This window comes from Abramis brama (genome assembly GCF_963993115.1).
Source record: "Abramis brama genome assembly, chromosome: 5".
Classification (NCBI taxonomy): domain Eukaryota; kingdom Metazoa; phylum Chordata; class Actinopteri; order Cypriniformes; family Leuciscidae; genus Abramis; species Abramis brama.
The window spans coordinates 43695826-43716924 of NC_139967.1; the positions used below are offsets into that span (position 1 = coordinate 43695826).

Below are 21099 nucleotides of genomic sequence, written 5' to 3' on the forward strand. Positions count from 1 at the left end.
CTGCAGAGTTTAGCTCCAACACACCTGTTTGAAAGTTTCTAGTATGCCTAGTGAGACCTTGATTAGCTGGTTCAGGTGTGTTTAATTGGGGTTGGAGCTAAACTCTGCAGGACAGCGGCCCTCCAGGACCGAGATTGGTGAACCCTGCTATAGAGGAAGAGCCCAGGGTCCGGAATCACCAGCGTGAACATGCTATATTCCTGCTTCAGGAGGCTTGAGGACTGCACATGAGGCCTGAGAGAGAGACAGGGAGGACAGCTGATCGTCCCTCCAGATGTGTCTTGGTGGAAGAGTGGAGTAACATCTCACAGCAAGAAATGACAAATCTGCTGCCGTCCATGAAGATGAGATGCTCTGTTCAGGGACTCATTATTCCATTTCAGTTTGTCAAATGTCTGTGAAATTTGTTCAGTTTATGTCTCTTTTATAGCAAAACTATGCCAGCAGATTACAGTCGGACAAATAAGAACTCACTCCACATTCACATCCATTTATCTTTTTTTTTGTCTCAGAAGAAATTCAAGGGACAAGTCAAAAAAAGTTTGCCTTGGAGACATGTAAAAGTGTGTGACAGTGAGATAGAAAGGCAAAAAAGAAAGAGGGAGTGTGTGTGGCTCATGTATTTATAGTATCAGTAAATGGGGCCTGTCAGTATCCCCTCTAGACTTTGATTGAGATGATCAAACATATTTTGATGATGAACTTCTAATAAACAAGATTCAATAGCCTTTAATCAAAGCATATTTCACGGCTCCTTGTTTGCAGTGTGTGTGTGTGCTGTATGCTTTTGAAAGACCACATCTGTATTATTCCTTGCTCTGCTTGAAAATCCACTGAAATCTGCAGTAGCTGTGTAAAGGAACATATTAAGTGATTTCTAACTAGTTCAAGCTGGTTATTAATTTGTCCAAGGACAGGGCGTACATAATAGACATAGAGGGATTCAAGACCTGCAAGCCTGTAAGGCCTGTAAAGGCTGATGGCAAATCTGTATATGATAAAGTAGTTTTGTTTCCATGAATTTTGTTTGCAAACAGCATGGCTATAAAACACATGTGTTATGTTTGTAAATTATTCAAAATCATTTTATGTGTTTGTTTTTATGATCTCTCTCTCTCTCTCTCTCTCTCTCTCTCTCTCTCTCTCTCTCAAACACTTAACGGAGTTTATGTTAAACTGCCATCTAGCGGTCAAAGGCGACATGACAGTACAAATCGTTGACTGGGGTGAGATGTCACACTTTACTCCAGGCAATATTTTTCAGGGTCGTTTTATTTTTGAAAGTCAGATTAGGTATAGACACATGCCTCAAATGTTTGACTATAAAATTTTATACGAATATTTGCCTATATTGCCCAGAAAAGAATACAGTGCATGGAACACGCATGCAATGCATAAATTGGGGGTTAATTGCTGATTAGTGATAAAGATACCTCTTTTGATATGCATTGTAAATAAAATAAATGATATGTAATAATAAGATAAATGGAAAATGAATATACCTGATAAAACTAAACAAATAGCCCACAATTAATTTTTAATTAAATTTAGTCCTGAATTGATTTTTATGGACCTCTTACTTTTCTGCCTTTATTTTTATTTTTTTACTTTTTTTTAATTCGTTTTAATTAAAATATATATATATATATATCTAAGTGGTTACATGCAGCAGACACACGTTCTCTGTTCTTATGTTATTACTGAGATTGTGGACTTGTCTTTAATAATTCCTTGAGAACTTTTTGGTATAATAGAAGAATTGTGAAATTTCACTAATATCTAACATTTTAGCATCATAAAATCCTTATTTCCAATAAAACATCTATAAGTAGTTCATGCATTAACGAACAATGAGCAATATTTGTTACACTATTTATTCATATTTAACGTTAGTTAATAAATATTAATCGTCCATTGTTAGTTCATGGCTCAGGTCCATTAAATAATATTAACATATACAATTTTTGATTTTAATAATGTATTAGTGAATGTTTAAATTAACATTAACTAAGATTATTAAATGTTTGGAAGTATTTTTCATCCTTAGTCCATGTAAACTAAGTATCAACTAATGTTAACAAACCAAATATTGTAAAGTGTTCCCGTATGTGTATTATTTTAAGTTATCGCAGAGACAGTGGCTAATTTCAGGTCATTTACTCTCTTTGTGGGGACAGTATCAAGATTTTTTTTTATTATTATTATTTTTTTCTGCAAAAAGCAGGTTAGTTCCAGCCCTGGCACCACACCCTCAAAGAAATGATGGATCATACTACATAAATCATAGTACATAAAATGCCATTCATATTTTTATAATCATTGCCCAAAATTTTATTGCATATGACAAATAAGTCAATTTCCAAACATTTTTTTTTCCTTCAAATATTTATTGTTCGTTTTACATTTATCACAAGGGACAGTCAAACATGACTAAAATATGTTAATATATATATAGATGTTGATGTGTAAAGACATAGACGCATTTTATTAAGACACAGTGGAAAAGCAAAATACATTTTTGTAAGACCCTATTTTAAAACACAAAATCCCAGTTATACAGTACTTGGTAGATATATGCACAACATTGCAGAATTATTTTCCACCATGTTAATACCCTTATGTATTTCATAAAATGAAGTATGTTTTAAATATATTTTAAATACATTATATAAGAATCACACATAAAATAATGTCTGTGAATGCAGACACATTACAAATCCATTGCAATACCGTTATCTCTGTCCTTAAAGGGATAGTTCTCATCAACATGATTATTTACTCATTCCAAACCTGTTTATTGTAAAGTGATAAACAGACACAAGAAGAAGTTTAGTGTTTTTTTTTGTTGTTGTTGCTGTTGTTGCCAATACTGTACAATGAAAGTCAATGAGATCCAAACCAACATTGTATGAACAAAAGTTGAAATATTGAAATAAGTTAAATTAAATTATGAATCAATCTGCCCTGTAATCATAATTTGTGTGAAAAGGAATAAAAGCTTTGAACTGTATGTATAGGTATGTTTTTGTAGTGTTGCAAAAATGTTGGAATTAGTATTATTTGGGGTAAACTATCCCTTTAAGCCAGACGTTTTTCACTACTTGCCCTATTACATACTATGTGTATTGTAAATAAAACAATGTCTATAATTTAAAAACTAAATGGTTTGAAACTGTATGCAAATGATGAACACCCAGTACTACTGTATATAGCTCCATATCTAAGATAAAAATAATCTGTAGCCTCTAAGGCACTCTCAAATGGAAAGAAGGCAAAGGTCTCGCATGTAAATGGTAAACTGTTTGAATGACCACACATGGGAAAAGAAAGAGAAATTTAGTAAAGTTTTTGTGTGCATGTCAATTTGTCTTCAAATATCTTCATCCAGATGTGCTCACCTCAGCTGTAAGAAATGGACAGAAAGCTTTAGTTGATGATGCGTGATAAAAACTAATCACAAGCCTGTTAACTAGTTTCCTTTGATGACTAACATACACAATCACTTTTTCAGAAATGACCCATTAGATTAGATTAAGAATTTAGTTAATACAGTTTTGGTGTCAGAAATGCATTAGACAAAACAGTTTTAGATACCACACAAAAGAGACAGGATCTGGTAAAGAGAATGGTTTCAATATTCCTGGCGTGGAGATTCGATCCAACATTTTCTATAAACCAACAGTCCGATAACTGTTTAAAAAAAGAAAAAAACTGCTTTTACTACCTCTAAAGGGAAAAGTTCCTAAGTAAACCTTAGGTGTCCAACATCCAACATCTGTCTGTTTCTAATGAATTTCCGAATAGCAAAGTTGTGTTTGTGTGTTACTACTAGCGTCTGCCCTGGCTCTCAGTAGTATTGAAACTATTAGTTGCTACATCATTAGTTTTCCTTCTAAATATCAAATGAGTTGAATGACTTCTCTAGGCTTAAGGCCCTTTCACACCGGATGCGTAATGAAAAAGCGAATAGTTCGTGTGCGAATAGTTCGCGTCAAAACCCATCACATGAGCTGCGTAAACACGGTCTCTGCCTCTTATCTTTGACGATTAGCTTTCTATCCCAAATGTAGTTTAGCCTGCTAGCCTACACAGCACAGGACTATACAACGACTAAAACTATCACACAACATACTCACAGTCATGATAACCGAGTTGATCATTGTCCTTGTAGTATGCGATTGGCTGAAGCCTTTTCTGTCGCCGCAAATGTAAAAAAAAAAATCGACATCGAAACGAAAAAAATAAAAGTAGTTTTTTCGCCGCAGCACATTCGCGTTCGATGTGGAAGCACTCATTACACAAACAGCTGATCAAAAAATAAAACCATCGCGCGAATTATTCGTGCGTCAAAATCGCGTCCAGTGTGAAAGGGCCTTTATGAGATTTTACTTTGTTATAAAAGTTACCAGTGTGATTACTGAAATGTCCTTTTCATGTATTCTTTAATGTCTGTATTTGGTATCTGAATGCAGTTACAGTGCTTGCTCATTTAGCCTGGCTTCCAGAAATGAAATATGGACTTGTTTTGTTGAGAAAGGTCTTCAATATGTGTCAATACATACATCTGTTTTTCTAGGGTACCCTGACAACTATGGCCATTGAAGTCTATAGTTTAAGGGACCATTTCTTTGTTAAAGCCTTATTTCCAGTTAGACTAAAGAGTAGCTCTCCTTGAGAGAAAGAACACATTATCTTGATGTTTTGAGACGACTCTCCTGTTTATAGTTAGAGCCTGGCCAAATCCAACCTTGGAAAAGCTGTGTGTCGGTGTGTGTGTTAGTCTTCTTGGTTGCAGGTTAAGGAACCACTGGCATTATTGGAGACTGACTGAGTTGTTGTTCTGGACATGCTGGCGGCCGGCAACCCAAATCTGCGACCTGGAAGGTCACGACGACGTGCCTAACTCCAGGGTCATAACTGTCAGCCGCATAACCGATGGAGATATGCTTCAGTCTATCTGTATATGTGTGGAAAATGTATGTTTATCTATTTCTTAGCCAATCAGAAGCATTCAACCTGAAGCAAGGACGTAGCTCAGACCTTGGTGAAGGGTATAACTGCTGTGTGTGTGTGTGTGTGTGTGTGTGTGTTGTAACTGTAAGCGGGGTGGCCTACGAACTCCTGTGTGAGTCTTGAAGCTGACTTCTGCTGATGAAACTGAAAACTATCTTCAGTAAAACTTTTCTTCAATTTATTATAATTCTTTCATCATATCTGGTTCTGGGTCTTTGACCGTAAATCCCCTGACATTACTGACTATTAATAAGCAGTAATTAGGAGTTTATTGGGGCAAAAGTCGTAGTTAATAGTGAGAATTGGACCCTAATCCAAAGTGTGACAAAAAATTACTATTCGTATTCTCCATGTAACATATGAAAACCCCTCAAAGTAACCTAAACAGATGAAATTGCGTGTAACATTTACAAAAAGAGTGTTACCGTGCTTTTGGGTGGGATGTTGGGTTTTTGTGCAAGAACTGGTTTCTTCATTAGAGTGGGTTTTGAGGGTTTGGGTGATGGCGGGCCAGCGGTCACGTTTGGAGAGGCGACTAGGCCGTTGTCCTGAGCCAGTTCCTCTAGAGGGACGCCAGCTATCACATAGTGCTTCTTCCTTAGCTCACCCAAACGCAGGCGCTCATTTTCCAACATGGTCTCAAGCTCTAGAACCTTCACCTGGGAGAGGAAATAAAAGGCAAGGTTATATTATATGCATCATATCGAGTTTACCCAAGGAAGTACTGCCTGAATTCAGAAACGTATCAATAGCATTCATTAATACACTAAACTACTGAGGTCTTGTACAAATTTTTAAGAGTGAAATTCAAGCGCTTTAAAACATTGGTAGCTGGTGAAAATTGCCTTTAATTCAAACACCATTTCTCTCTATTTGAGTTTGAGCCTTTCATTTGCATTCAATTTGTTTCAAAATATAGAATAGCCTGATTGCTAGGACAATATTTGGAGCACATTACAATAAACCACACAAGACTGCTAAACTGACACTGAATACCTGAAGCAGCTGGAGGTCAGCTTAGTGGTGTATACTGAATCACATCAGGGAATCAACCCTGTGACCATGGCATTTTATATTATATGACTTAATGTTGTTATGTCAAAATTACGTCAACACATCAAGAAAATCTGCGCTAATCTAGCCACTTTACAGACTTTAATGCCATTCATTATCATTACGTTGGCTTGACAAAGCATGGCATTAGCTTGGTTTAAATCTTATCTATTGATAACCTTATCTATTATGTGTTTCAGTAAATGAAGCGTCGTGTCAATCAAAAGTAGTGCCACAAGGCTTAGTACTAGGGTCCTGTGCTTTTCACCTTGTGTAATAGCTGCGATGTCAGAACTAGAGTGTGCAAGCTTGTTGTTGTTTTTTATCTCCCCACAAAGAGGCTTGCTCTATTACTCTAAATCTAGACTTGCTGTGCAGCTCTTCTGTGTCAATGTTTTGCTCTCCGTTTCCCTGTTGGGATCACGGTCTGTTCATTCTTGTGACTACATGTGTCCAGAGCTCATGCCATCTCTTTGCCCAGTGATGCTTCGGTTTATCACGTCTGGCTTTGATCTTGTGTACTACACTTACCAAGTGTGAGATTGCCCCATTTTTATTTGCTTCATTTGCTTTATCATCACTGCTTCTTCCTAACAAACTCTGCCTGTTACTGACCTTGATCTCGCTTCATCCCTGGATTAAAACTGCGTGTGGACTGATCTCCCAGAGCTGACCTCTGCCTGTCTGACTATTACCATCATCCCCTGCTGAGCAGACCGAACGCACGACTCCAGATACAATCCTCATTACAGGCTTGTGACGTGCTATGTAGGAACCCTGCAAAACGCTCCCCGACATCAGATATGGTGATGCATTAGTAGATTTATTTTAATGCCGTGCATTTCGGATCACTGTCTTTATGCTAAACGGGTCAGATCGGTTAGGGTGTGGGTAAAAATGTCATGAAAAACGTCATGTCATCAAAAGAGTTGCTTGATTAAGTGGTGGAAATAATGGATGATGGGTGTGCACAATTAAAATACCTTGTTTCTTTCAGTGAACTTTAGATGACAGTACAAGGAATTCACATATTCACATTTATTAAAAATATTTAGCAGATATCCGTTTAAATGCTTCAATTTGTTTTCATATAGTATATATTGTATTATAAGCAAAATAAAGAATTGAAACCTAAAACTGTGCTTCAGAAGGCTACAGTACCTTCTGAATGAACTGCTTGACTAATTAATGTAACGTCTCATTTCAAAATAATATCTCTTACTTTCCTGGATGTTGACGTGTGCCATATAACTTGCATTATACTTCTTTTGCAGTTATCAGAGTTTAACAGCACCGAAATCTACCAGCTTACTCTGATTATGTGAATAAGTTAGGAAACTTTTCTCTGCACAAAATTACACCTTTGTATTGGTAAATCTACTTTTAATAGTGTGACTTCTGTGGAAGTTCAAGACCACTATCTGACTCAGATCTTGAGTAAGACTTCCAGACAACAACCATCAAGTCAACATAACATTGTTGAAGTTCGTCATTCTTCGCTCAGCTCCGGAAGACCCCGACACAACTTCGCCTCTACTCTCTTAAGCAACTCTCTGATTTCAAGAAGAAACCATCAAGACTTTCATAAATAGAAGGAAAATGAAGGAAGTGTGTGGTGGTTAGAGGGGAAAGAGTACAGAGGCTTCAGCTTAGATCTCATCCGCCCCTGTCGAACCAGGTCTCCACTCATTCTACAGTCTAAACAAGAACTCCCAGGTTTTGATATCTTAACCTTCCAAAAGATACGATAACCTTTGTTCCCCAACACTAATACCTTACAGAAAAAGTATTTGCCAAGTCATACATGCAAATAAACAACATCCTTACAATTTCATTAAGCATGTGACCAAAAATAAACTTGTTAAAACAAACCTGTGCCTCCATTTCTTCTTTTTTGAGCTTAATTAGAGACATGCCAGAGAAGTCCATGGTGTCTTAATATGCACATGAAAAGAAAAAGAAAAAAATATTTTTTGAATAAATGTGTCAAAGCATAACTATATACGTATTTTTTTATTAAAGAGAAGCATGAGCAACCATGACACAAAAGCCCCTATAACATCCCACTTACCCTTATCCTCGATCTGGTCCAGCCCGGTCTTGGTGGACGCCACCACTCCAGCGGCCATCTCATTCACATGACGCGAGGCCTGCTGGAGAACACCGAGCCTCTTACTGCCACGGTCAGCTTTCACCTGTAGATGATAGAGCAAAGATAATAAAACAAAGCAAATATTACAAATTATGACAAACAATAGTAGACTGCAACTAAATGGTCGAGACAAGACAACACAGTATAAACCATTATGGACCTTTTTTACATTTCTGGGTTTGAAATGCAGGATAAACGTCTTTTGAGGCATATGGGAGACCAAAAGCAAATAATTATATATTATAATTTTTCCCTTTTGCAAAACAGCAAAAAAAATGATCAAATATAAATGTAATCATATAATGGGCATTTCCATGACTGTGCACAAGAGGAAAAAAATTGGCCTCTCCCTCTGCAACTGCACCCTATTGCAGCAGTGTTTACTTTTTGTCTATGCGTGTGTGTGTGTTTAATTTAATGCCAGGGTAATATAACACAAAGTATAATGTTATAAAAGTGCATTCAATATGGGTGACTAGATTAGGCTGTGTACCAACATAGTGAGAGTAAAAGTAGTGGGCATGGCCACTTTTACTTAAATGTAGTGATGTAGTACTCGAGTCCGGTCTCGAGACCGATTTCTGCTTTCTCGGACTCGACTCGGACTTGTTCCTTCAAAGACTCGGTCTTGACTCGGACTCGACCCTTCAAAGACTCGGTCTTGACTCGGACTCGGCATAGGCGGTCTCGTCCCCATCACTAGTCCACTAGAATAAATACCACTAGAAAATGTTCATTTGCTCTGCATGTCCTAACTATGATTAAAAAAGTCAGGGTGGGCTGTTGATGATAGAGCAGCACTGTTGAAGCAGTTTAGAAAAATATGCAGAAGATGATGCATGTGGTAGGGATTTTTTTAATGATAGTAAAAGAATAGTCCATATTAAGACTGCTCCTCTAAACAATTCCCAATCTAGCTTAGTCTGTAGGCCTAACTGTTGATTATTAACTGGGGTGATATTAAATCATGAATATGAAAACTGACATGTTTTTATGGTCTTGGTCTCGACTCCTAAAGACTCGGTCTCGACTCGGACTTGCTTTCTCAAAGACTCGGTCTTGACTCGGACTCGACTGAATTTGAAAACCAACGGACTCGGTCTCGACTCGGTCTCGACCCTTCAAAGACTCGGTCTTGACTCGGACTCGGCATAGGCGGTCTCGTCCCGATCACTGCTTAAATGGTTATTGCTTGTCCTTTCAAAAGTTACAGCCATTTATTTTCACAGTTTATTATAGTTTATAAATTATTTTATTGCAGTGCTCAACAATTAATTCAGCACACGATGGGTCCTTTCAACCTAAATAGCTTTGCTTCAAGAACCACTGTTGTCATGTATTTCTGTAGTTATTGGATGTGTGTCAAATTTCAACAAAAGCAGTGTAGGAAGATTCTTTGAAATGTATTGGTCAATAAGTACTAGTTGGATCCAGCATGCTTTCTCCTGGACATTTAGTAATGGGTGTAGCCTGGTATACTCTGAAGGCTATTACTACTGAATAAAATATCCATTTTTCAAAGAACGTGTATGTGTATGTATATGTATATGTATATGTATATGTATATGTATATGTATATGTATATGATGTAATTCTGAGGAGCCATGTAAAATTTGTCCATCAGGCAATAGGTGGTGCAACAGTATTGTCGCAAGGTAACAAAAAAGCTGTATATTTATGCCTTTCCCCCCCAAAAAAACTAAAATTATCAAATAAACCTAAACATTAGGACTGGGAAAAACAATGTGATTAATATATTAATATAGACCGTTTATTGCATCATTAATTTTTTTCTGATCGCTTTCGATTTGCTGCCTTATATATATATATATATATATATATATATGATATAAAAGTGTCACCTTGGAGGCGGCAACAAGCTGTGCAGTGCTAGCAGCGATCTCGTGAGAGCAGACGATCAACTCCTCATACTTCCCAGTGTGCAACACCACTTTATCAGCAGAATCACTGTTGGAAAGGGAAAGCACACATTCGTTAACAAAACAGTTTTCATAAAAAAAAAAAATTGTATCATAAGATGTATTATAACTCTCGGACATGTAGCAAAAATACATACACCATCTGTGTTGCGCCCCATCCCACAGCTTTGGAGGCAGAAATAAGACCCTCTGTCCAGCGAGAGTTACGAGCATAAAACTCTTTCACCGAAGCTGCGCCCTAGAAAGAATGCATGTTGAGGGATCTCTCAGGTAACACACACACAACAATCACATGTATATCAATTCTACTGAAACTTTGAGGATTTCTCTTTAGAAATTAAACGTGCACAAAATGCATAATATCAGAAACAGACTTAATATTTTTAGGATTTAAAACTTTCCATTTGATAATACAGACTAAAACTAACTTTAAGGTACAATTTAGGCCACCAAGGATAACTTAAGTATAAAACAATAATGACAAGGATAATAATATTAATACTAATTGTAACACTTTACCTTTCCACTCTCCACAATCTCCTTTTGCAGGTCTGTGGATGCCAACACCAGAAGACGAATTGCCTGCAGGATATTAACATTCGAATAATATATAAATTAAACACAGTAACTTCATTTAACAGTGTCCTTGTTATATGTTACATGTACTTACTATTGTAATAACATTCAATTATGCATATTTACAAACACTAACCCTATAGTAAGTACATGTGGTTAATTAGTATCACTCAGTTCTAATTTGTGTAATTACACAGCAACAAGGACACCTTAAAATAAAGTACTCAACAGATAGAACAAGTATGTTTTATTCACATCACTAGCTATGTTTCCAATCAAAGTTGCAAATTTTACTTCTGCGCAAAATTGTAATATAGCATAAAATATTTGCACACAAAATAACAAGCATAGTTTTAAGAAAACAAAATCGTCACTTCCTGGGAAAATACCTGTAATAAAAATGTAAGTTGCTGCAATCGGGGATCCACTGTGCAATGTTGACAACTTTCAATGGAAAGTAGCTAAAGCCTGCTTGAAAGTTTCTATATGTTGCTAGATACCCCTGCGATACCCCCACATTTGCATAAAAATAGGTGGATGGAAACTACTATCTACTGAAGTAAATAGAACTCAAATTTTCCAGTTCCAATATATAGTGGTTCCAGCATCTATAATTCCATAAGTTCTAATCTTACCTTCATAAGGTCAGTGCAGCTATTTAGGATCCTGAGAGAAAAATATGAAAAGAGAAAATGCATATAAATGGAAACATGCTGTATATTAAACGAGTGACACTTTATAGGTCTCAACAAATCAACTGGTTACAGGCATACAAATCACAGACCTTTCATTGACCTCCAGTTTGACTCCTGTTGTGTCCTTCCTGGTCTGACTCATCATTTCCTAGACAGCCAAACAATTAAAATCAAGATCAAAACAAAAGCAAAATATATAATAACCTTAATGCCTCAATAACAAAATCTTAAAATTAATGTGAATACGAACAAAATATGCTCCTCTGTGACCCAGTATCAACACAAATACTAACATAACACTTCATAAAGATATTATTTATAACAGGGCTGTAAACACGTCTGTGGTTCATAGCTGGACACTAAGCTGCAATAAGAAGTTATTATATGTCAGGAATGTTTTACAGCAGATGCTTAAGATAGCCGAGTGTTTCTGTGACTAATAAATGACTCTGTACCCTTTTTACTCACATCTATTCTCCTAACAGCCTCCTCAATAGCCGCAGAGGTAGCAGCCATTTCTTTATCCACCATGTCGCCCAGCTCGTCCTTACCAACATCTATTCCTTTTGGCCTCAGATCCTGAAAAAAGGAAAAGGAAATAAATAATACAAGATATAGAGGGACAAGAAAAAACAAAGAGTGAAACAAGCAGAGAAAAGTTGGAGTAAAAGAATGACTGAGATATTAATTTTGTGAGCATTTAAATATGTATATAAAGTACTGTGTATTGAGTTGGGGGGTATAGCTAAAACAAATTATCTCAATATTTGTCAGCCTTCAGACCGTAAATAATATATGTCATTAACAATGCAATCATTAATGTGAGGTAGAAAAATTATTCATCTAATAAATACAAATCAGTGTAAAAATAATTAAGGCATTGTTTCAATAAATGAACAGAAGGAAGAATGATATTTAATCAATTAATACACAATGCACTGCAACAAGCTCGTACGTTGAATGTGAATTATAAATAGAGCTATACATTTATCAGTTTGCTGTAGTATATCTATGAAATGAAATAATGAAAACAAATTTACCCAATATTTGTGTGTGCTGTTTTTAGTGTTCATTAGAGTACTGTATTGCTAACTTTCTGTATTGCTCACTTTGGATGTGCTGCACTATTTGTGTGATATGACACAATTGTGTGACTCTTAAAGGGGTCATGACATAGATTTTTAAAAATATTTTAATATGTTCCTTGAGGTTCATTTATAATGTTAATAAAGATAGTATATAAGTATATACAAGTATATAAGTGAAATGTGAAGGCCATGGTAAGGTATGGTAACCCATACTCGGAATTTGTCCTCTGCATTAACCCATCCAAGTTAGTGCACACACCTGGAGCAGTGGGCAGCCATTTTGCTTTGGCACCTGGGGAGCGATTGGGGGTTAGGTACCTTGCTCAAGGGCACCTCAGCCGTTTCCTGCCGGTATTGAGAATCAAACCCGCAACCGTCGGGTTACCAGTCTGACTCTCTAACCATTAAGGCTGATTTATACTTCTGTGTCGAACCTACGCCGTAGCTACGTCATAGGCTGTGTGTAGAATCCGTAGCCTATGGCGTAGCCTGACATGCACCTCTCTTTTGGCATGCAAAATGTAACAACACGTCGTCAATTCTACGCAGATCGCAAGCGTTGTGATTGGTCTGCTAGAACCCCTCCCTCAGGTCAAAAACAAAAACAAAATCTGCGATATCGTCGAATTTCAAAAATTGTCATTTACAGTCATGCTTTTAAAAGCATTATGAAATCATTTACTTAAGATTTGTGATGCAGCTACTGTCAGATTCAATACAGTTGGCTGCTTCATTTTTCAACAATTTTCTTAGCGAATTCTCCATTACACTGTGCCAAAACTAAATGCTACGAACAAATATATAATCCTCTGATGCGATCCGGGACGCCATTAAAATATCCTTTCTGAAGTCTGTACAGAGACGCAGATGAGCTGTTTAAACTAGACACATCAAAGCAAACGTTCTTTCACTCTTCAATTTGAAATCTATAATCACTGACAGCGTCAGTGATTATAATGGGTTCTATTTGCGTTTGACGCAATGCGACACTCACACCCAGTGTAGGTAAATATCAGCTGTTAAGAGACTGAATGCCAGTGAGCACTGAGCAGGGCCTATGGTGCGGTGATGTAAAGCTATTCATTGATGTCTTGCTCTGGAGGAAGTCGTGTGATGTCACAAAACCCACAATATCCAAAGGAGACGTTTTTGGAGCTTGATTAAATCATTGCTTTATTTATAATGAGGAGGTTTTAAGCTGTGAAACTTATAGGATGTTTTAATTGTACAAAGACCTCTTATTGTCAAAAGATCAAGGCAAATTTGATTTCTCATGTCATGACCGCTTCAAGAAAACTACTGCCTATGTAGTGTGTTCAATTTCAGTAAGAATGATGCTGAAAGTAGCTGCCTATATAGACAGCAAAGCAGCTCACTCTGTTTTGGAATAGTGTGTGTGTGCTTTGCAACTCCTCACCTGTGCTATTCTAAGAATCTTCTGCACCGCAGCTTGAATCGAGGTGGGATCAGCCCCCTTTACAGTTGATTTTGACTTGAGTTTCCTAAGATACTGCAGGCTCTGGGTGGCACAACTCTTACAGTGATCGGTCAGACCTATAAATAAACACGCATACACACATAAGCTGACACAAAGTTACATCGTAGGCAGTTCTACAAGAGCAAATCTCATGAAAATATACCTAGGTTCACATTTCACCCCACTAGTACCTAAGAGCTGTTGGCTCATCAGAACCCAGTTTTGAGTCCGACCTCTTTTATCTCCTGTCCAACTCCACCTCTCTCAACTCTACTTTTAAGTCTACAATACTATATACTATACACTATACTATATATACTATATATATATATAATAAATAAAATAAGGCAAAAAGTCCAACTACCTTACAAAATGATACACCCCATGACATATAGAATGATTCAATACATCTCAATACCGTACAATAACTTAAATCCATTACAATAAATTAAATCCATATTGGCAGCAAATAAAAGGGAAATTATATGAATTAACATATCAACCAATTAAAATATTGACAATAACCTGAAACGTTGATATCAATTATGACTTATGATACCTTGATATATGATTGCATCAGCAAGCCCTAATACAATTATTAATTCAATTAGTATAATTTAAATAGTAAATTTTTCATTTTTCAATAAATGAGAATTACATAATTATTTCAATACAGTAATGAGTTTGGGAGGATATGCCTAATTGTCATGAAATGTTATGCTGCAAAAATAGGCATTATTTTCTCTAATATATTAATTATGAATTTGATTTTGAGTGAAATGTCACCTGAACATGTTTTTGACAGGTTTTGTCAGTTTCGTCCAAAAACATAAATTCGTCTTCACATAACAAAACAGTAAATTGCACATAAATAAAATCATAATCCATGTTAACACAGCTGTGGGGTTGTGCTTATGTCAGTGTTTTCCACAAAGAGCAAGCTTTATAAGTGTGTGCTCTTACGGTCAGCGTCGTCAGTGGGGGCCATGTGTGCCGTTGCACTTCCATTGGTTATTGTGTCAGCAGCAAGATGAGAAAACTTAGTAAGAGCCCTAACCAGACCCCCAGCATCTGAACCAAAAACAGTAAACAGGAAATAACATTCAAGCATGAATAAAGAATATGCAAACATATACACAAATGGTGAGGGAGTGAGAGACAGAACATACCCCTCATACTCTTCACATACTCAGAGTGGCCCGTCTGCACATTATCAATGGAGCTCAGCGTGGCCTCAGCTCGGGTAATGAGGTAATCTAGTGACAGTCAATTTGAGGATTGTTTTATTAAAATCATGCAGATCATCCAGCTCATAAAAAATGCAAATACTCGTTAGATAAAACGTTTTTTTGGGATGAGTGGCAGTACCTGGGGAGCTGGAACAGCTGATGTGCAGGGGGTCGTCCAGTGTAGCGACAGCGTCCTGAATGATGTTCTCAGCCTCAGTGACTGTCGCCTGCAGAAGTGTAAACTGCTCTTCCAACAACTTCTGCTGCAGCTGCTCCTCATGACTCGACTACAGACACATAGCGCAAACGTTACTTTAGCACAGTGCTGGTATATGTGTATAAAGCTAGTGCCCCCAAAATAGGGGTCAGGAATTTTAATATTGGATATTCATTAAAATTAATTGTTAAATTTAATACCACAAAACGAATATGGAGAAAATTCCACATTCACGTAGTGGCGTTGGCTGCAACAGTACATGTATCCGTGCCAAACCAAAGGGATACATTGCTATAAATTATTACATTTGTTGCTTAGTTATAACTTCCAAATAGTTCGACCAAAAATCATGAGACTGGACTCGATAGATTCAGTGCATCATACTGTACCAAAATGATCGATACACAATTTTCCCATGTCAAGCATTTTGTGAGTAGGCCATTTTGAATATTGCAGTACAATAGTATTATTTACAAAAACACTGATGTATTGTTATGAAACTTGGAGATGCCATTTGGTGGCATTATAATACAACAAAACATTAAATTGTCTCTAACTAAAGAACTGTTGGTCCGATTGTCTTCAGAATTTGCATGCAGTGTTAGTAGTGTGTCTTGAGAAACATGGCCGCCATTCGGAGGCTGTGGCTGCATCTGAAATCGCATACATCCCTACTATATAGTAGGCAAAAAACAGTATGTGACAAAAGAAGTATGTCCGAATTCACAGTACTAATGAAGGAAAAGTACCCGGACGACCTACTTCTTCCACTGAGATTCTGAAGTGAGCATACGATGGGCACTTACTATCCCATGAGGCCATGGGAGAGGATTTGTGAATGGTGGTGAAGCGACACATTTGATGCTGGTAGGTCACATGATAATGCCAACATGGCGAATGTAGTACGTCCGGATTACATTAATTTACATTTATCTAATAGATAGCATGAGGAGTGAAATTTAAGGTTATAAATAATGTTCTACAACTGTATATAGGATTTGGGGGATAATATCACGAGAACAGCACCCCACGATTTAGATTGCAGGAGAGAAAAGTCTGGCGGCATTTGTGATAGAGAGAGAGATGAGACACACTCTTTAATCAGCCGTGGCCAATTCATGATGTTCGCCTCCAAATGTTCAATAAAACAAGTGTTGTGATCACCAGAACAAAACCAAGAACCCACGGAACTGCACTGGGTAAGAACTGTGAAGTTAGCATATAACACGCGTTACAATAGGTAGATAAATAGATGCAGTTGCTTGGGTTTTGTGGGCAGTTGCTAAATGGTTTCAGTGGTGTTCTGGGTTGCTAAGGTGTTCTGAGTGGGCGGTCAATAGTGTCCATGCTCTATACAATGACTTGCAAAAAAAAAAAAAAAAATGCAGTGAATTTGCCACAAGTCTTCTTCATTAGCATAACCCATAACCCTACCTTCTCTTTGAGTTTGCCTTGTAGTTCTCCCAGCTCCTTGATGGTCTTGTCTCGCTCCTGCTGTAGAGAAGACTCTTTCAGCTGCGCTTCCTTCTTTAGGGAGGACAGCTCGGAATCTTTCTTGCTCATAGACTGTGTTAGCCTTTCCTTTTCTGCCAGAAGTGCAGCCATGGAGCTGTTCATCTGTTCTCCTGACTGAATGAAACACAGAAAATAAAAAAAATATTGACTTTATTTACACATTCAGTAACCTCAGACACTCATTCAGTAACTGACACTATGGGAAAACCTGTCAACTGTCTGAAGCCTGTATAACAGTAATTCATTGGCTGATGGTGCAAGCCAATGAGCTAAGGAAAGGCATCCTGAAAGTTATGTTAATACTAGATACTATACCATCTCAGAGGTCTGCAATGAAATCTTGACTTTTTGGATCTCTGCATTCTTCGCATCAAGCTCCCTTCTCAGCTTATCCATTTCAAACTTTTGTTCTTCAATCTAAAGCAACAAGATGACGTCTTAAAATCAGTCCTTGGGTGCTTTTACAGTTCAAGTGAAGGAAGACTTGTGTGCACACTTACCTTCATGTCTGATTCTTGTCTGACTCTATCTACCTCAAAGGATAACTGTTGCTTAGTTCGTTCAATTTCCTCTTGAGTCTGGTGTGTGGCTGACAACATCTTTACTGTGTCCGCACTCTATAAAAGATAAAGGACACATTCACAACTGCATATCCTTTAAACATGCACATATGCAAATGTACAAAAATTCTATGTAATAAAGGCATATACCAGTTGATTTATTCAGATTTCCAGAAAACAGAATATCAAGTTATTAGAAACAAATGCAAACTAAGGCAAGTAATATCTCTGTGATCGCATACACACATAGGTACACTGTATTCTTTGTCATACCTTTCGTAGGAGTTCAGCATGGTTGGCAACCAGTTCAGCATGTTTTTCCTTCAGTTTATTATAACGCAACTCTGTTGCTTGGGATTTTTCTATGAGTGAGAAAGTCATCAGCATCAGCTGCCATATTTTCGTTTAAGAATATCTATTTGCATGCTTGCACAAACTCACTTTCTGCCTCAAAAAAGTTGCTCTGTGCGCTCTCATGTTCAGTGTTGCGGCGGCGGACGGTCTCTAGCTCCATGCGTAGCTGCTCATTCTCCACCAGGGTGCGCTGCTTCTGTACGCGCTGCTCCTCCAGTTCTGCCTCAAGAATGTTGATCTGCGACTTGAGCTGTGTGATATAGCGTTGAGCCTGAACGGAAGAGTAGAATACGGGTGAAAGGGACAGAAAAAAACCCACAATGTTGAGATTATAGCACATATTCCAATGCACAAAAGGAGAAATGTTGATGAATATTCCAGTAACGTTGCCCGATTCAATGGCTGTGAATAGTGGCTCGCTTTCAAGCTTTAAAAAGGATGCAAAAGTTGCAAACAAATCATATAGACATATCATTGTTTGAAACTGTTACTTAATTGGTTTAGGATGGTGTTTAGAAACATCAAGTCTGAGCAATGCCCGGTACACATTGCACACTCGAGCTTCATTTGCAAAATTGAAATGCCAAGTTGGCCACTTTCCTCTAGTCCATATTCTCCTTTTCTCCACTTTTTTTAGCGCACATAAAAACCACAATTGCCAAAGTGCGATTCATCTTGCTCTATTTGTTCACCACTTGCATCTTAGTCTACGATTCAATAGGTGTCATCATCGTACAGTCTACATACAGGTCGTACCCAAGTTTATTAGATCCATGTCATACAGTGTGATTTGTAATGATCTTATAGGATTTCTGAAATCGCATAAGTAGCAGGCATAGCAATTCTTGGTCTAGTTCAGAGGTTCTCAACTCTGACCCTCGAGGTCCACTTTCCTGCAGGGTTTTTGCTCCAACCCTAATCAAACACACCTGAACAAGCTGATCAAGGTCTTTAGGATTACTAGAAAGTTATAGGAAGATGAGTTTGATCAAGGTTGGAGCTTATCTCTGTAGGAAAGTGGACCTCGAGGGCCAGAGTTGAGAATCCCGTCTAGTTGTTGCTGACAAAATTAGCTGGAATATGAGAATTTTTCCAATACAAATGTAAACAAAATCTGAACCGATATAAATTTAGCTGTGTGGACTTGCTGTTTGGCTGAAGCATGAAGGAAAAAACAGCCAGTATCATTTTACAGGGCTCTAAACTGTGAATAAATGGTCACATTTTGCGACCTTTTTTCCTGCTGGTGCCACTATCAAGTTGCTCAACTGATAAGGACTGTCATATCTGTTGTATATGAGAAACATCAAATGGCACACACTCCAAAAGCAGAACGAAACAGCGCTACTCCTTTGAACCACACCGCAGGGGTCATTTATACATGGTACCATACCGGTTTGAAAATGATGATATCGTGGCAAGTCTAGGTGCCACTGTTCTCAGATGTTAGTCTGGAGTCTTGTTTCATCTCAAAAACTTTATTCCAATTTCAAAGGTTTAAATGCTTGAAAATGATACGGACAGTGTCTCACCTCTCCTTTGATCTTCTCAAGCTCAGCTTGCAGCATTTCAATTTCTCGTTTCAGGTGTTCAATTTGGAGGTCCCTGTGTTACAGAAGAAGTACAGAGTACAGTACAGGTACATACTTGTAGACATACAGAGTGTCTTTAAAATATTAACTTTCTGACATTTTCATAAATGTCTCTTTCATAATTCCCTATAAAAACAAATTATTATGGTATGATTATCAAGAATAACCTACCTATCATCAAATCCATTATTAGGCGGTCCAAAGGCCTGGTCAAATATATCACTCTTAAAAAACAAAACAGGAGACATTTAAGAAGCTAAATAAATCAGAGCCGAGAAATTCAAGAATGGATCATGCTAAATTTTCTATAAAGCTCCAACATTTGACAATCCACAAAAAAGTCTATGTGCCAACACAATTAATGTTTTATTTATCACCCTATCTATATGATCATGCTCATTAGTTTCTGCTTTAAGTACCGTTGGCTGAGATGCCATGACAGGCTGTGCTTCGCTAACATCTATCAGAGGCTCGGGTTCATCCTCTTCAGGCTCCTCAAGCTCCTCTTCATCTGGGATGACAACCATGGGTTTAACATGCTCAGCCAGAGCAGAGGCCCGGAGAAAGTTGGGTGGAGACTTCAATAAAAAAAAGAAAGGAAAATACTTAATAAGAAACTTATGTATCACACTTACAAATATATCCTTATTCCTTGTCAGCATTATGTTTCAATAAGTTGAACGGAATTAAAAGATAGTTTACTTACATCAGGCAGTCTAGGTATTTGGATGAGCCTTTTGAAGTATAGCATATCTCGTGCTTTATTGAGGAATGTTTGGAGGCTAAAAAATATAATCATCATCATAATGATAATTAATAATCATATAAACTGTACAAGAAAATAAAATCTCCATGGGATTCTTTAAAAATCATTGAGGTAATATGTAAATATAACTCTATTACTCTATCAAGGAAAATGTGTTACAAGTAGATACAGTCATTTTCATAATTTGTTGGGTTGATTTGGTTTAAACAGTAAAAAATATAGTGATCATTTTCTCATTCCACCCACCTCTGCCCACCACTGTCTGACTGAGCCAGAGAAAATTACAAAAGAAACCCATCCATTAAGAGGAGCAGTGGCGTGGACAGTATGGATAGCGGATATTGCTTCAAAAAGTAATTTAAAAAAGGACTATAATATGATCATAAATACAACTTGTGCGCTACATAAATATTCTGAAGCCATTCTTTGTATGAGAAATTTAAATCATTATTCACTGATAATCTTCTGTTCAAAAATATCTTTGTATATTTTGGTTTTATCACTTTTTAGAATGTATTGAAAAAAAAATTATGAAAATGATAGATAATGAGAATATGTAAACAATTTAAGATGCTATTGCTGTATCCGTACCTGGAGGTGTAAGGTGTTTTTTTATGTGCATGTAAGTACTGTATAACATATGTATTTATGAATATGTATGTGTGTATGTTTTGTTGATGATTGATTGGTTCTTGTTTTTGTAATGGTAAAATCCAAATTACTGTTCATACTTTGCCTTCATAATGTTGACCAATAAAATATTGTTAGAAAAAAAAGAAGACTCAAAAGAATTTCTTAAAAAAAATCAGAAATTGCTACTTTCCTTAAGAGCATAAAAAGGAGAGCTAAGACGGATTTCTATTTACTGTGAA

General features: G+C 37.1%; 1 protein-coding gene across 1 annotated transcript in view; it reads right to left on the reverse strand.

The window, feature by feature from the left end:
- Positions 1 to 2312: 2312 nt before the first annotated feature.
- The window catches only part of hip1rb (huntingtin interacting protein 1 related b), a 36790-nt gene continuing 18003 nt past the window's right edge, over positions 2313 to 21099 (reverse strand). Inside the window, exons 10-32 of the mRNA XM_084115046.1 lie at positions 20168 to 20243; positions 19881 to 20039; positions 19633 to 19685; positions 19402 to 19474; positions 17957 to 18140; positions 17789 to 17877; positions 17456 to 17572; positions 17271 to 17372; positions 16875 to 17069; positions 15363 to 15510; positions 15164 to 15250; positions 14958 to 15065; positions 13935 to 14071; positions 11898 to 12008; positions 11519 to 11577; positions 11370 to 11400; positions 10678 to 10740; positions 10296 to 10396; positions 10081 to 10186; positions 8138 to 8261; positions 7939 to 8000; positions 5439 to 5672; positions 2313 to 3403 (exon numbers count right to left, since the gene is read on the reverse strand). Of these exons, the coding sequence (XP_083971172.1) occupies positions 3395 to 3403; positions 5439 to 5672; positions 7939 to 8000; positions 8138 to 8261; positions 10081 to 10186; positions 10296 to 10396; positions 10678 to 10740; positions 11370 to 11400; positions 11519 to 11577; positions 11898 to 12008; positions 13935 to 14071; positions 14958 to 15065; positions 15164 to 15250; positions 15363 to 15510; positions 16875 to 17069; positions 17271 to 17372; positions 17456 to 17572; positions 17789 to 17877; positions 17957 to 18140; positions 19402 to 19474; positions 19633 to 19685; positions 19881 to 20039; positions 20168 to 20243 (2428 nt within the window). The 3' untranslated portion in view covers positions 2313 to 3394. The remainder of the gene's footprint in view (positions 3404 to 5438; positions 5673 to 7938; positions 8001 to 8137; positions 8262 to 10080; positions 10187 to 10295; positions 10397 to 10677; positions 10741 to 11369; positions 11401 to 11518; positions 11578 to 11897; positions 12009 to 13934; positions 14072 to 14957; positions 15066 to 15163; positions 15251 to 15362; positions 15511 to 16874; positions 17070 to 17270; positions 17373 to 17455; positions 17573 to 17788; positions 17878 to 17956; positions 18141 to 19401; positions 19475 to 19632; positions 19686 to 19880; positions 20040 to 20167; positions 20244 to 21099) is intronic.